Here is a 12,860-nt window from a genome sequence, read left to right as displayed (position 1 = left end):
TTTCATGCAACAAAGTATGAAAAGTTCACTGGTAGGGTTTCAGATTCCTAACTGCAAGTAAGTTTTAAGAAACAACCAGTTGTGGAATTCTGGTGTAGTTATCAAAAGAAAATCATCAGTTATCGGAAAAGGATATCAAAATATCTTTCCCTTATCCAGCTTTGTCTATCTGAGTGAGAACGGATAATTTTCATATACTTTAACCAAAAGAACATACTGCAATAGATGGAATAAGAAGATTTGAGAATCCAGCTGTCTTCTCTTAGGCCAGATATTAAAGGGATTTATTAAAATGTAAAATAATGTCTCTCCTTTCATTATTTTTTATGTTTGGCAAAATTAAGTTCTTTTAATAAAATAAAATATGTTATGTGGTTAATGTGATTTTAAAGAAATTAATAAACATTTTTAAATTTTCTCAGTTTTAATGTTCAAAATATAAATATTAACAGATAAGACACACCTAAGCAAAAGCTCTTTGGGGTCCTGCAACCAACAAATTGGAGAACTGCAACCTAGAAGCATATACAGTATTTCTCTCCATTTAAACCCTAAGTTCCATGTGAGACCATCCACCTAAATTCCTCTTTCCTCTTTGAGTCTTCTGACAATTCTCAGTTCATTTGTAGAACAGACATAATTGGTTATGTCTTTATGTCCTTAGTTCAAATAATGACCGAGATCAAATTTACTAACCTCCTTTATTCTCCCGGCTTCTCTCTGCTGATTATTGCTGAAGCACAAGAATGCACACACCAGTCTTAGCTCTTCTACCATCTCATTCAGCAAACATGTACTGAGCACCTACTATACACCAGGCTCTAGGAGATATTATTATCAAGGAGATATTATACTAGGAAATAATAAAGACCAATGAGATGGGATAGGGAGGGTGGGAGGGAGGTTCAAGAGGGAGGGGATATGGGGATATATGTATACACATAGCTGATTCACTTTGTTGTACAGCAGGAACTAACACAACATTGTAAAGCAATTATACTCCAATAAAGATGCAAAAAATAAAAATAAAAGAAATAAAGACCAATGAGACAAAGCCTTTGACCTTCAAGAAGTCCAACCCAGTCCCGAAGTTGCATGTTCCCATAAAACACATATTAAAAGAGAAATGCTTATGGATGTGCTACATCTCCAATTTTTTTTGTTGAACCTAAAAAAGTGGTACAAAATGTATATGAGCTATTCTAACATACTCAAGACTCTTCTTAGAATACAAAGATATAAAATAAAAGGATAATAAACCTTGTGTCTGCAACACAAAAGCCATCCTTCAAAGACACTCTCATCCATGCCAAAGTTTTAGCTATGACAGGTAGGGGCAGTGAAGGTGTACAACTGGACACAGCTCTGGAATGAGAAGTATCAGAGCCAAGTCCCCAGCACCGCCCCCTTCCCACAAACACACACACACAAGTGTCAGAGCTTGAAAAAGAATGCAGATTAAATCATTTCTCTTTTACCCACTGACCCTCTGCTTGCCCATGGAACGTAGTTAGCCATGACTCTAGCCAGAAACCTGAGTAAGCAACCCAGACTCCTCTCAGTGTACATGAATAAATTGTTAAAAAATGCATTGGAGCAAAGTTTACACTTAGAAACAAACAACTGAAAAATCACCTCTGACAACCAGAGGTAATTTACAGCTTCTTTTTGCAGAATCATGGTAAATTAACTGTTTGAGTAGAAGGAAAAAAACTTTATTGTATACACTTGAAAGATACAACCAATAATAATATGAAATTCTAGCTCCCAACTACTGCTTTCAATATTCTTTGGAGAAACACATTTGCTTTTAATTTTAGGAGTGGTTGGAGCTTGGGAACTCAAACTCGGTTTACAATTTCAGCACTTCAGTTCACAGAAGGTACCCTGACAAACAATTTTTTTCTCATAAAAAAATCATCATGATGAATTCTCTCCAGATTTTTAAATAGGCTACAGTAAATATGAATAACTTTTCATATTGGTGCTATTGGAGGTTAAAAAAGGTAACAGACATATGATCCCCTATTACTAACAAAACGGTTTATAATCATTATTTTTTAGTCCTCATGCCTAATGCAGAAACAGCACTATTTAACAAATTTAAGCTAGGCTAATCTTTGCATATCTCATGGATAAATAATAAGACTAAATAAATCTTCTAATGAAAACAATGGACATTTATTCTCATTGCAGAGCAAATGTAATGCATTGAACCAAACAACCAATAACATAATTTGTTTTACAGTTTAACAAATTTAAAGTCTAGAATGACTTAATTGCCTGTCTTTAATAGCTACTTAAATCTCTTCATCTAAGAAATAATTCCAGAGAAGGAAGGTAGAGCCAGGGAGTGGGTTTAGGGGAGGAATAACCCCAAATCAAAATAAAATTACATGTAAATCATAGCCTGAGTTAAACCAAATAGCTCAATAAGTAAGACCTATGTTAAGATCTTTAAAACACTAATTAGGTAAAAGAGGACATATGGGTTAGAAGTTTCTTCAGGGCTATGTGTATAAGATAAAACTGAATTCCACTTAAAATTTTATCTCTAAGAATTATCTCTCTATTAAGAATTATATCTCGAATTATATCTCTAACATCCTCTAGGCCATGAATATACTGTTCCATCCATAGAATAGACATAGCTAGCTAACATGAAAAAAAAAATCACAGGGGATTCAGAAAGATAATAATAATAAATGAACATTTTAAATGAAGAAAACCCCTCACCTCTGTAAAAAAAAGAAAAGAACGCAAGAAAACAAACACATGAGCCTCAGTTTCACCAGCATGTCATGCCTGGGTTACTGCCGAGTATCACAAACTACATTTGATATTTTGTGTTTCTGGATGAGTGACACCAGAATCTCTTTGAAGGGCGTGAGGAGAGAGAACTTAGGAAATGGCAAACGAGCTTTCCAGAGCATAGCTATATCATTTCTAGTTGATTATCAAAACAACATTGGAAGTAGTTCAACTAAAAAGCAAATCAATGAAACACTGAGGTAGTAACAGCCAAAAATATACCCCGGGAAAGGCCAAGCTTGAAATCTGTTGGCTTATGCTTTGAAACACTAGCTTCTCGCCCATCAGCAGACAGAACAACTTGTACCTATACCATGGCATTGAACAACACAGTTTTGTCTCAAGAAACAGCTTCTAATCTCTGATCATTCACAGCACATTACATGCTTTAGTTCAAGAGGGAAGAGAGAGGATTACTCTAAATCAGAAGATAGTGCCTAAACTGTGAAGGCAGATGATATCAGGAATCTCCCCAAACTTGGCCCAGCACATTGAAATTAGTCACTGTCTATAAAGAAACTGCCAAGACTGCTGAGGATGTGAAAGTTAATACCGTCCTGATGTAAACTGTCAGTCCACAGCCACTCCCCCTTGAAAGCCATGCTATAATGCTGATTTCTACCAAAGTTATTCATTTTGGAATAAGGATTTCTTAAGTCTGAAATTGCTCATTCTCTGGTAGACTTCCTTACTGTGAGGTGTTTAGTTTAGCGTGGTGATGTAACTTAGATAACTGAATTCTTTTTTTTTTTTTTTTGCACTTCTGAAATGGCTAAAGAGTTCTCATTAGCCTTACACATATGATGGTGTGAGATGAAATATAAGGTAAAAACTGTTCATTGTTTGGTTTTGATCAGGATTAAAGCTAAATTGCATGTAATTCTTGTTAGTCTGTGTGACAGAACATTTTTATATGCTCCTGTCAGTAAAATGAACAATCAACAGTAAATTACTCTAGAAAGTAAATATAAAGAGAACGATCTTCCTAAAAAACACATCAACAAATAATCATAAGGGATGACAAAATCATTACCTCTGCTCTCTGTGTTCTGGGAAAAGCAGTTGATTTTTCTATGGCATAAACATCCACCAGGTAAAGACAGGCTCCTTGTTCGCGGTCCAGAATGGCTGCAGTCTGAATTATGCCAGTTTGTCGTCCAATAGTAAAGAGACGTCCCACAGTTTTTTCTTCACAACGGACTGAAACAATATAATACTCCACTGGGGCTTCAGATCCTCTAGGGCTAGCTGCTTCTATTGATATCACATTGGTGCCAATGGGTTCTCCTTCCTTCAAAATAGTTATATATTTGGGTTGTGTAAAAACAGGTCCATCAAGGCCCTGAAGAATGACGGTCAATTCAGTGGTTGATTTCCTCCTTTCAGGGCCAAGGTCTGTTGCTGAAACTATGAGATTATAGATCAGCTGAGAAGGCACCAGCGCTGAAGCCACTCTCAAGTCTCCACTATAACGATCCACAATGAAGGTGTCTGTGTCCCCATTGATGATCTCATACTCCACCTCTCCATTCGCCCCTTCATCTGGGTCGGCAGCCATAATTGTTGTCAGAACAGAACCAATCACAGCTGAAGGGTCGGCAGCCAGGGCATTTTGTGATATAAACATTGGAACATTGTCATTGAGGTCTGTAACCAAAATGGTCACGTTTTTCAAAGCATACCGTCTAGTTTCAATGGGCACAGCTTGATCATTGGCTTTTACAGTTAACTCAAAGAGATTAGCAAATTCCCGATCTATTTCAGCATTTGTATAGATAGTGCCTTTGACTTCATCTATGCCAAAGTGGTTGCCCCTTGGCATCTGTTGGATAATCGTATAGCAGAGTTGCCCATTAATGTCTGCATCGGGGTCATGTGCAGTCACTGAAATGACAGACGTTCCAATGGGAATGTTCTCAACAATAGACTTGAAAATATCCCCAGGAGGGAAGCTAGGAGGATTGTCATTAAAGTCTCTCACATGTATAACCACTGACATTGTAGATGAACGAGGAGGCCTTCCTTGGTCTTTTGCTGTTATATTTAATTTGTACAAAGACTGTGTCTCAAAGTCCAATTTTTTGGCAAGAAAAATACTCCCAGTGTTTGGGCTAATGCTGAAAGTTCCATGATTGTTAGTCCCAGTAATACGGTAATGTAAGTCAGCATTGTCACCTGAATCTGAATCAGTTGCAGTAACAGAGGACACGAGTTCACCAATTCTCATGTTTTCCAAAACATCAACAAATAGTGTTGATTTAGGGAAAGAAGGGGTATTGTCATTTTCATCTAAAATATCAATATTTAAGGTACAAGTCGAATTGAGGGAAACTGCCCCTGAATCCACTGCTTGAATGACAAGGGAATAGGCAGGTGTTGCTTCGTAGTCTAATTTGCCAATAAGTGTCACCTGACCAGAGGTACTGTCTATAGAAAACTGCCTTTCTTCATTTCCTTTTATTACAGAATAATGAATAAGTCCATTATTACCTTCATCAACATCTGAGGCAGATACTCTCAAAACTTGTGTCAGGTTGGCTGCTGACTCTGATATTGTCGCTTGGTAAAAGTCTTTTAAAAATTTGGGAGAATTATCGTTTATGTCCTTCATGTAAACATGTACTGTGGCCTGATCCTTGAGAGGCTGAGGGAGCCCCTGATCTGTTGCAGTGACTGTAAAGCTAAATACTGCAGTCCCTCTCCGCCTCATAAGAGACTCCCTGTCAAACTGATGAGTATTTGTAATTTCCCCACTAATTGCATGCAGCTCAAAATCTGGCTGCACCATTTCAAAAGAATACCTTACTTCTCCATTTGGCCCAAAGTCTTTATCTATAGCATTTACTTTGCCCACAAACGACCCAGCTCTCTGTTCTTCTTCAAAGTAAAATGTGTAATTGGTACTGTTAAAAAGAGGTCTGTTATCATTTACATCTTCTAAAACTACAGTAACATTCACAGTAGCACTAAGGGGTTCCACTGCTCTGTCAGAAGCAACAACCAGTAAAACATATCTGTCTTGAAGTTCACGGTCCAGTTCACTTTTTATATACAATTGACCATCTGGGAATATGCCAAAAGCATCCCCTGTGTTGCCTTCAGCAATGCTGTATGCAATTTCACCATTTGCTCCTGAATCCTTATCAAAAGCTTGCACTTTAAAGAATCGAGAATTCACAGGTTCTGACTCAGAAAGGGTGACCTCATAAGAAAGCTGGTCAAACACTGGTGCGTTGTCATTTACATCATGGACGTAAACTGTTAAGATGAAACTAGAGGAGAGCTGGGGAACACCCACGTCAGATGCCAAGATCTCTATCTGGTAGGAACCAGCGTGAACATCCAGGGGTCCTAGCAGACTAATATTACCATTCCTTTCATTGATAGTAAAGAGGTTCTTGGGGTTTTGCTTCAGGCTATAGAGTACCATGCCATTGACACCTTCATCAGGGTCCACAGCTTTGGCTTGGAAAATGCTGTGACCTGCCTGCCAATTCTCTACCACATTCACACTCTCTACTGCCTGAAGGAAATGGGGAGAGTTGTCATTTAAATCCTTAACTGTGATGTTAACCATCGTGTCTCCAGTCACTGTGCCCCCACTGGCTACTACTTTCAGCTGATAAAAGGATTGCTCTTCTCTGTCAATCACACTTGCTGTGGTAAGCTGCCCAGTGACCTGGTTGATAGCAAACATACCTTTCTGATCCCCAGTAGTAATGAGATAACTGATGTTGGAATTGAGATCCATGGTGGATGCAGACACACTACCCACATGGTATCCCAGAGCCACATTCTCAAAGACCACGAAGCTGTAGGCAGCCTGGCTGAATACAGGTGGATTGTCTTGAGTGTCCAATACAGTGATGGTTACTATTGCCTGGTTTGGAGATTGTAAATTGCCACCATCAGTAGCCACTATTTGCAACTGGTAAGCAGTTTTTTCTTCTCTGTCTAGGGCCATTCTTGTAGAAATAACCCCACTCTGAGCATTGACCTGAAACCGAGACCTGTCCCCAGCTGATATACTATATTTGACAGTTCCATTGAGACCCAAGTCTGGGTCAGTGGCAGACACTGTGGTGATGTAGCTACCTCCAGGCTCATTCTCCTGAATATGAGCAAAGTACTGGACTGGGTAGAACACAGGGCTGTTGTCATTAATATCCAGGAGGCTCACATTTATTCGAGCCACTGATGACTGGGGAGGGGAGCCCAGATCTGTGGCCAGAACCAACAGGGAGTAGAAAGCTTGCACCTCCCTGTCCAAGGAGGAGATAGTACTCAACCTCCCCGACACAGGATGCAGGCGGAAGGACCTCTGGTCAGTCTCAGACTCTTGTAGGGAGAAACGCACTGTCCCATTGTCACCCAGGTCCCCATCAGTTGCCCCAAGTACCAGTAGTTCAGTCCCTGTTGGGGCATTCTCAACCACAGACACATCATATCCTTCCAGCTGGGTAAATACTGGCTTTTCATCATTCACATCCAGGAGGGTGACTTCAAGCTGGGCATAGGAAACCTTGGGGTGAACCCCCTGGTCCCGAGCACTGATATTCAGCACAATCTGGGAAGCGAGTTCACGGTCCAAGCCCCCAGCAAGCCCAGTGGTCACCAGGCCGCTGTGTTCACTGATGTGGAACCAACCGAGTCCATTCCCAGAGACAATGCTGTAACGCAGATTAGCATTGAGACCAGAGTCGCCGTCAGTGGCAGACACTCCACTCACATAGCTTCCCGGGGGCGCCTCCTCGCTCAGGTTCACTCGGTACACTTGTTGGGCAAAGACGGGAGGGTGGTCATTGATGTCATTGACGAAAATCACCAAGCTCGCCACAGAAGAGCGCGCCTGAACCGCCGCGCCAGGGGGCGCCCCGTAGTTATCAGAGACAGAAACTGTTAGGTTGTAAGAAGGGATGCGCTCCCGGTCCAGGGCGCTGGCTACTTTGATGAGGCTCAGGTTCGGCACTTTGCTGCTCTGCACCTCGAAGTGGCGCTGCTCGTTGCCCCCAAGGATCTGCACGGAGATGTTCCCGTTGGCCGCGGGGGAGTCTGCGTCCGTCACGGTGAGCAGAGCCACCACAGTGCCCACCTGAGCGTTCTCATCTACCGAGGCGTAGCGTGAGGTGGCAGGGAAGTAGCGGAATTTCACCACGGGGTCGTTGTCGTTGACGTCCAGCAGCTGAATCAGCGCCTCGGCGCGCCCGGTGAGGGAAGGCACGCCTCGGTCCAGAGCCTGCACGGTAAGCGAGTACTGGCGCCGGGCCTCGAAGTCCAGGGGCTCCCGCACCGTGATAAGCCCAGTTTCGGGGTCCATTTGGAAGGGGGTCCCCTCGTCCTGCAGCCGGTAGCGGATATCCGCGTTGGTGCCCTCGTCCGCGTCCGCTGCCGCCACCTGGAGGACGCTGGAGCCCACCGCCGCGTCCTCAGGCACCCCCGCCTGGTAGTGGGAACTACCAAAAACTGGGGGGTTGTCATTAATGTCCTGCACAGTTACGTTTACCTGAAGGTAGCCCCGCCGCTTCGGCTCTCCCTTGTCCTCCACTTCCACCAATAGTTGGTACTGCGGCGTGACCTCGCGGTCCAGCCCGCCCTTGGACACCAGATGCAGGAACGCGCCCTCGCCACTCGGGTTCAGGGTGATGTCCAGGCGGAAGCGACCCGCCTCGTTGCCCTGGATGATGCGATAGGACCGGTGGTCCACACCATTGGAGCCGATGTCTGAGTCGGTGGCCGTATCCAAGATGACTTGCCGCCCGCTGCTACTGTCCTCCTTGAAAGTGACCACAATCGAGGGTTCAGGGAAGACCGGGGCGTTGTCATTGAGGTCCCGCACCAACACTCGCACTTCGGTGGGGTAGGTGGGTGAGCTGGAAAGAACCACCAGGTTGATCACGTCGCTGTGTAGACTCTCGCGGTCGATGGTGGCAGTGGTGTACAGGGCCCCGGTGCTACTGTTTATGGCAAACAGGGCGTGGCTTTCGCTGAGTCGGTAGGTGAAGCCTGGGCGCGTCTGGATGGTACCCACCAGCGTGCCGGGAGGTTGCTCCTCCAGCACCTGAAACACCTGGCGCTGCTCGGCCCCGCTGACCCGGGCCGGCCGCGGTAGCAGTGACAGCAGCCAACAGACGCGAAGGAGCTGAAATAATGATAAAGTGGGCAGCGGGAGCCACGGGCGGCCAGGAGCCCTGTCTGCTGCCAAGTCCATGGTCCTGGCTCCCTGGAACGGTGTGATAAAGAGAAGGAAGAGGTGAGGCAAAAAAGAGTGATAATGACAGGGATCAAGTAGGCACCAGCAAACATGCAGCCGATGTATCTGTCTGAGAGCTCTGCTATTTCAAAGAACCTCCAGTCCAGCAGAAGCAAGTCGCATCAGCAAAAGGCTCCAGGTAGCCATTTGGACGCGTAGCGCGGGAGAGATGAGGAAAAAGGAAAAAGCGGCAGGGCATTCCTCGGGGCACTCCTGTTTGTTGACGAGTCCCCAGAAAAGTTTCTCAAACCTCCTAGATTTTCCCCCTTCACTTTGTTTTCGAATCCAGAAAGCCTGAGCGTTTTCGGCTGGGTGGATGTGAGTTGGGAGAGGTTGCCTGTATTTAAGGTATATGAGGAATCATTGCAAACAATTGTCTTCAGAAACTTTAGAACTTACCCAAGGCGAAGAAACTGAAGAGGGAAGGACAAACGTCCGTAGCGGTGTGTGGAAAGAACTGCACACTGGGGAGGGGGCGATGGGGAACCTGGAGATTATCAAATTGCTTTCCCAAAAGCTGGAGACGAGGGATTTCCTCGAGTCCCCTCTCCTCAAGAACAAGCCTGCAACGCCCCTCCAACAGGGCTGCAGAAGTGGCCGCTGAGGCCCAGGCGGCGGCGTCTGAGCGCGGGCAGCTAGCAAACTGCGTTCCAAGCGCTCGCTTTGGCGCTAGGGTTCCGGTACCCGGGAGCGCTCAGCTCCGTCCCTTCTCCTCCAGCAGGAGCCGCCGCCGCCCCAGCTGCGGCTTCGAGCCCTTAGTCGGGCACAGGCAAAATCCAGCGCTCCTCAGCATTTTTTTTTTTTTTTTTTTTTTTTTTTTTTTTACCTCTGCCGGGACGCCTGCCGACCCATTATTTGTACATCCAAATCGAGCGCAGGTCCCGCTTTCTTCTCGGCCTCGCCGGGGTCGGGCAGGAGCAGCGCGCTGTCCCCGAGTCCCCTCCCCTCACCATGCCAGGGGGCTCCTTCTCCGGCGGCCCCAGTCAGAAGCCCACTCTAGTGCGCCTCGCCCCTGACCTCGTGCCCTTTGCTTTTATTGTCCCGTGTCAGTTTCACTTTGTAATCCACAAGGCTTTTTGTTTGGGGCGGGGGGATGGTGGGTCCCTCTTTCTCCTTCACCGTTGGCGGTGGAGGCGGGGAAGTCGGCGCTGGGCTCTGGCGGCGCCCGCGGCAGCTCGGGACGGCGGCTGTCAGCGCTCTCCCTCTCGCCTGCCCGGGCTGAAGGTTGTACCGCTGTGGAGCTGGAGCTCCGCGAGCCCCTCTCAACCTCCGGCTGCTCCCTCACACTCTCCCCGCCCCTTCCCCGCCGCACGCGCGCGCGCACACACGCGCACACGCGCGCACACACACACACACACCGCGTTGTCGAAACACAAACAGAGGGGGAGGGAAGACCGCGAGCTGGAGCAGGACTCAGAAACTTTGCTCGCCACTCATTGATCCCCGCACTTTAGTTTGCCCGGACTCCCCCTAGCTCCCCGTGCTGTCACCTACTGCCCCTCCCTCGCCCCAGCCCCATTGGGCCGGAGCTAAAGCAGCCCCGCCTGGCACTCCTACCGCGAGCGCTCTCCGACTTCTTCCGCCTCCGACTGGCTTCTCGGGATGCTAATCACTCCAGCCTCCCGGAGGACTGTAGGCTGTAGGGTGTGGGAGCTCGGCGAGTAGGAGGCGCTGAGAAGGGGGTGGGGTGAGGTTCCCCCCCTCCTTTTGTTTTCTTTTTGGTCACATCTTGGCCGGCATCTGAGCAATAACAGCAAAAAGCTGCCGCCGAATAGATGGGGGTGGGGTCAGGTTTGCAGATAAATAACTTTAGTGATGGGTTCTGGGGGAAGACCGTTAGGTTGTTATGCTAGTAATAACTCAGGGGTAAGGGGGGGGGTCGAGGGAAATAAAAGAAAGTCAGGGGGTGAAGGTCTATTAGAGCGGGAAGAAGGATTAAGCAAAGCCTGTCTGGGAATGCAGAGCGCAGATTTGCTTTAACCGTTTCCTGCCCCTTCTCTTTCGATGGGAGAGGAGGGAGTTGCTCTACAGTATGATCCGGCAGCATCCAAACCAAATCTTCCCCATTCCTCCTCTGTCTACAGAGCGAGCTAATTGCAGTCCAGATCTAACCCTAAGCCTGTCTCCACTTCCAGGTGAGTAGGGGCACCAAGGCCTCGGTACCGACCGCACTTTGGATTTCCTATAGGAAAAGCCAGGGGAACTCTGTTTTTTCCTTTCCCAAATGGATCCCAGGTGCCAGTAGCCAAACCTTAGAGTTTCAACAATAACAAATGGTAGCCCTTTTGAAAGATGGAGGTCTCTTCCTATAGCAAAGTTTGGAATTTTGATCTCCGTTGGAGTATTTCCCCCTAGACATTTTAAAGCCAAAGGAATCCTGATGAAGGTTTGTTTCTTTTTGCTTTGGTTTGGTTTTTATCTGGGGAAAAGACAGATATGAGGAAATAGAAATAAATAGAATGAAATTTAAATTTTAAAATTACCCACGTGCCACGCAAGTCACTCAGATTACTGTAGCTAATTTTTGTGGTATTCTTCAAAGGAAAAAAAAAAAAAAAAAAGGACTAGGAATCAGGTCAGTATTATTTCCCCTTTAAGGACAACCGTTTCGAAAATAAGAATTTAAACCAAGTAATGCAAATATAGGGCATGTGTCATACGTTTCAGCCACAGTGACCCCTCCAAATTTAAAACTTCTGAGTTCGGAGATGATTCAGCCATGAGTAAATACTGCCCTCTGCTGTTCGCTGTCCGTCTTACATTTTTAGCAGTCTGGTTTCTTGCTTAAAATTAAATGCAGAGACTAGAAGGATCTGGTTACAAGGCTAATTCCTCCTTCTTGCCTAGGGATAGTAGCAAAGAAAAAAGATCTTTAGGAATCTCCTAGTGCCTTTCTTTACTTACGGTTAAAAAAAAAAAAACAAAACTTTTTTTAAGCAATAAGGCAGAGAGCAAATTCAAGTCCTCTGATCCAGACAGCCTGTAGCCCAAAACTGATATACGGAAAAATGAATGGTAAAATCTCTATCACCAATTCCTTTGTTTAGGTTAGAATATTTACTTCTGCATTTCCCTCTACTGTAGATACTGATATATACGGTACATATAATGGGTGAATTGGAAACAGACAAGAAAGTTAAATTTCACCATTTTTGTATTTTTAGGCCTTGAAAACTTGTGAAAGCATTGGAAGCTATTCTTTTAAGAGAGATATTTTTAAGCATTTTCTCAACACTCATATCTCTGCCAATAAATTACAGTCTTTATTTTGATGTAATTTAACACACAAAGATTTGTTGATTAACTAAAGTGAAAGCAGAAATTTTTACAAACCATGGCTATGATGTGTGATTTTAAGAGGGTTTTCTTACTTGTATGATATTGTTTACTGATGTGTCACAGTTCAGTCATTCAGGTAGGAAAGAGTAGAAAGAAAACATTTAGATACTTGTAGGGGATCAGGTACTTTTTTTTGTTTTCTTGTTTGTTTGGAAAGCCTGTGGGATCATCTTCATATTTAGTCTCAATAGTATTAAATTTGCATCACTTATGAGTGAATTTAATATTGGGGAAATGGGTAAAAATCATTCATTTTGTGGAATAGGAAGTGTAATATATATTCTTAAGTAAAAAAACAAGATATGACAAAATTAAGTAATATAAAAAATGTACATATATTCAGTACATAAAATAATTTTTTGAACATTCTGAATGAAGACTATCAAAAATGATTTAGACAATGGCATGGTTATTCAAATAAATGGAAACTTTCCATGATAACTGCATTAAAGTAACACAT

General features: G+C 44.5%; 1 protein-coding gene across 1 annotated transcript in view; it reads right to left on the bottom strand.

The window, feature by feature from the left end:
• FAT4 (FAT atypical cadherin 4) overlaps positions 1-9,832 on the bottom strand; it is a 184,216-nt gene extending 174,384 nt beyond the window's left edge. Inside the window, exon 1 of the mRNA XM_068543414.1 lies at positions 3,845-9,832. Within this exon, the coding sequence (XP_068399515.1) occupies positions 3,845-9,019 (5,175 nt within the window). The 5' untranslated portion in view covers positions 9,020-9,832. The remainder of the gene's footprint in view (positions 1-3,844) is intronic.
• Between the last annotated feature and the right edge of the window lie 3,028 nt (positions 9,833-12,860).

Source organism: Eschrichtius robustus, chromosome 4 (assembly GCF_028021215.1).
Source record: "Eschrichtius robustus isolate mEscRob2 chromosome 4, mEscRob2.pri, whole genome shotgun sequence".
Taxonomy (NCBI): Eukaryota; Metazoa; Chordata; class Mammalia; order Artiodactyla; family Eschrichtiidae; genus Eschrichtius; species Eschrichtius robustus.
This window is presented reverse-complemented; position numbering and strand designations above follow the sequence as displayed.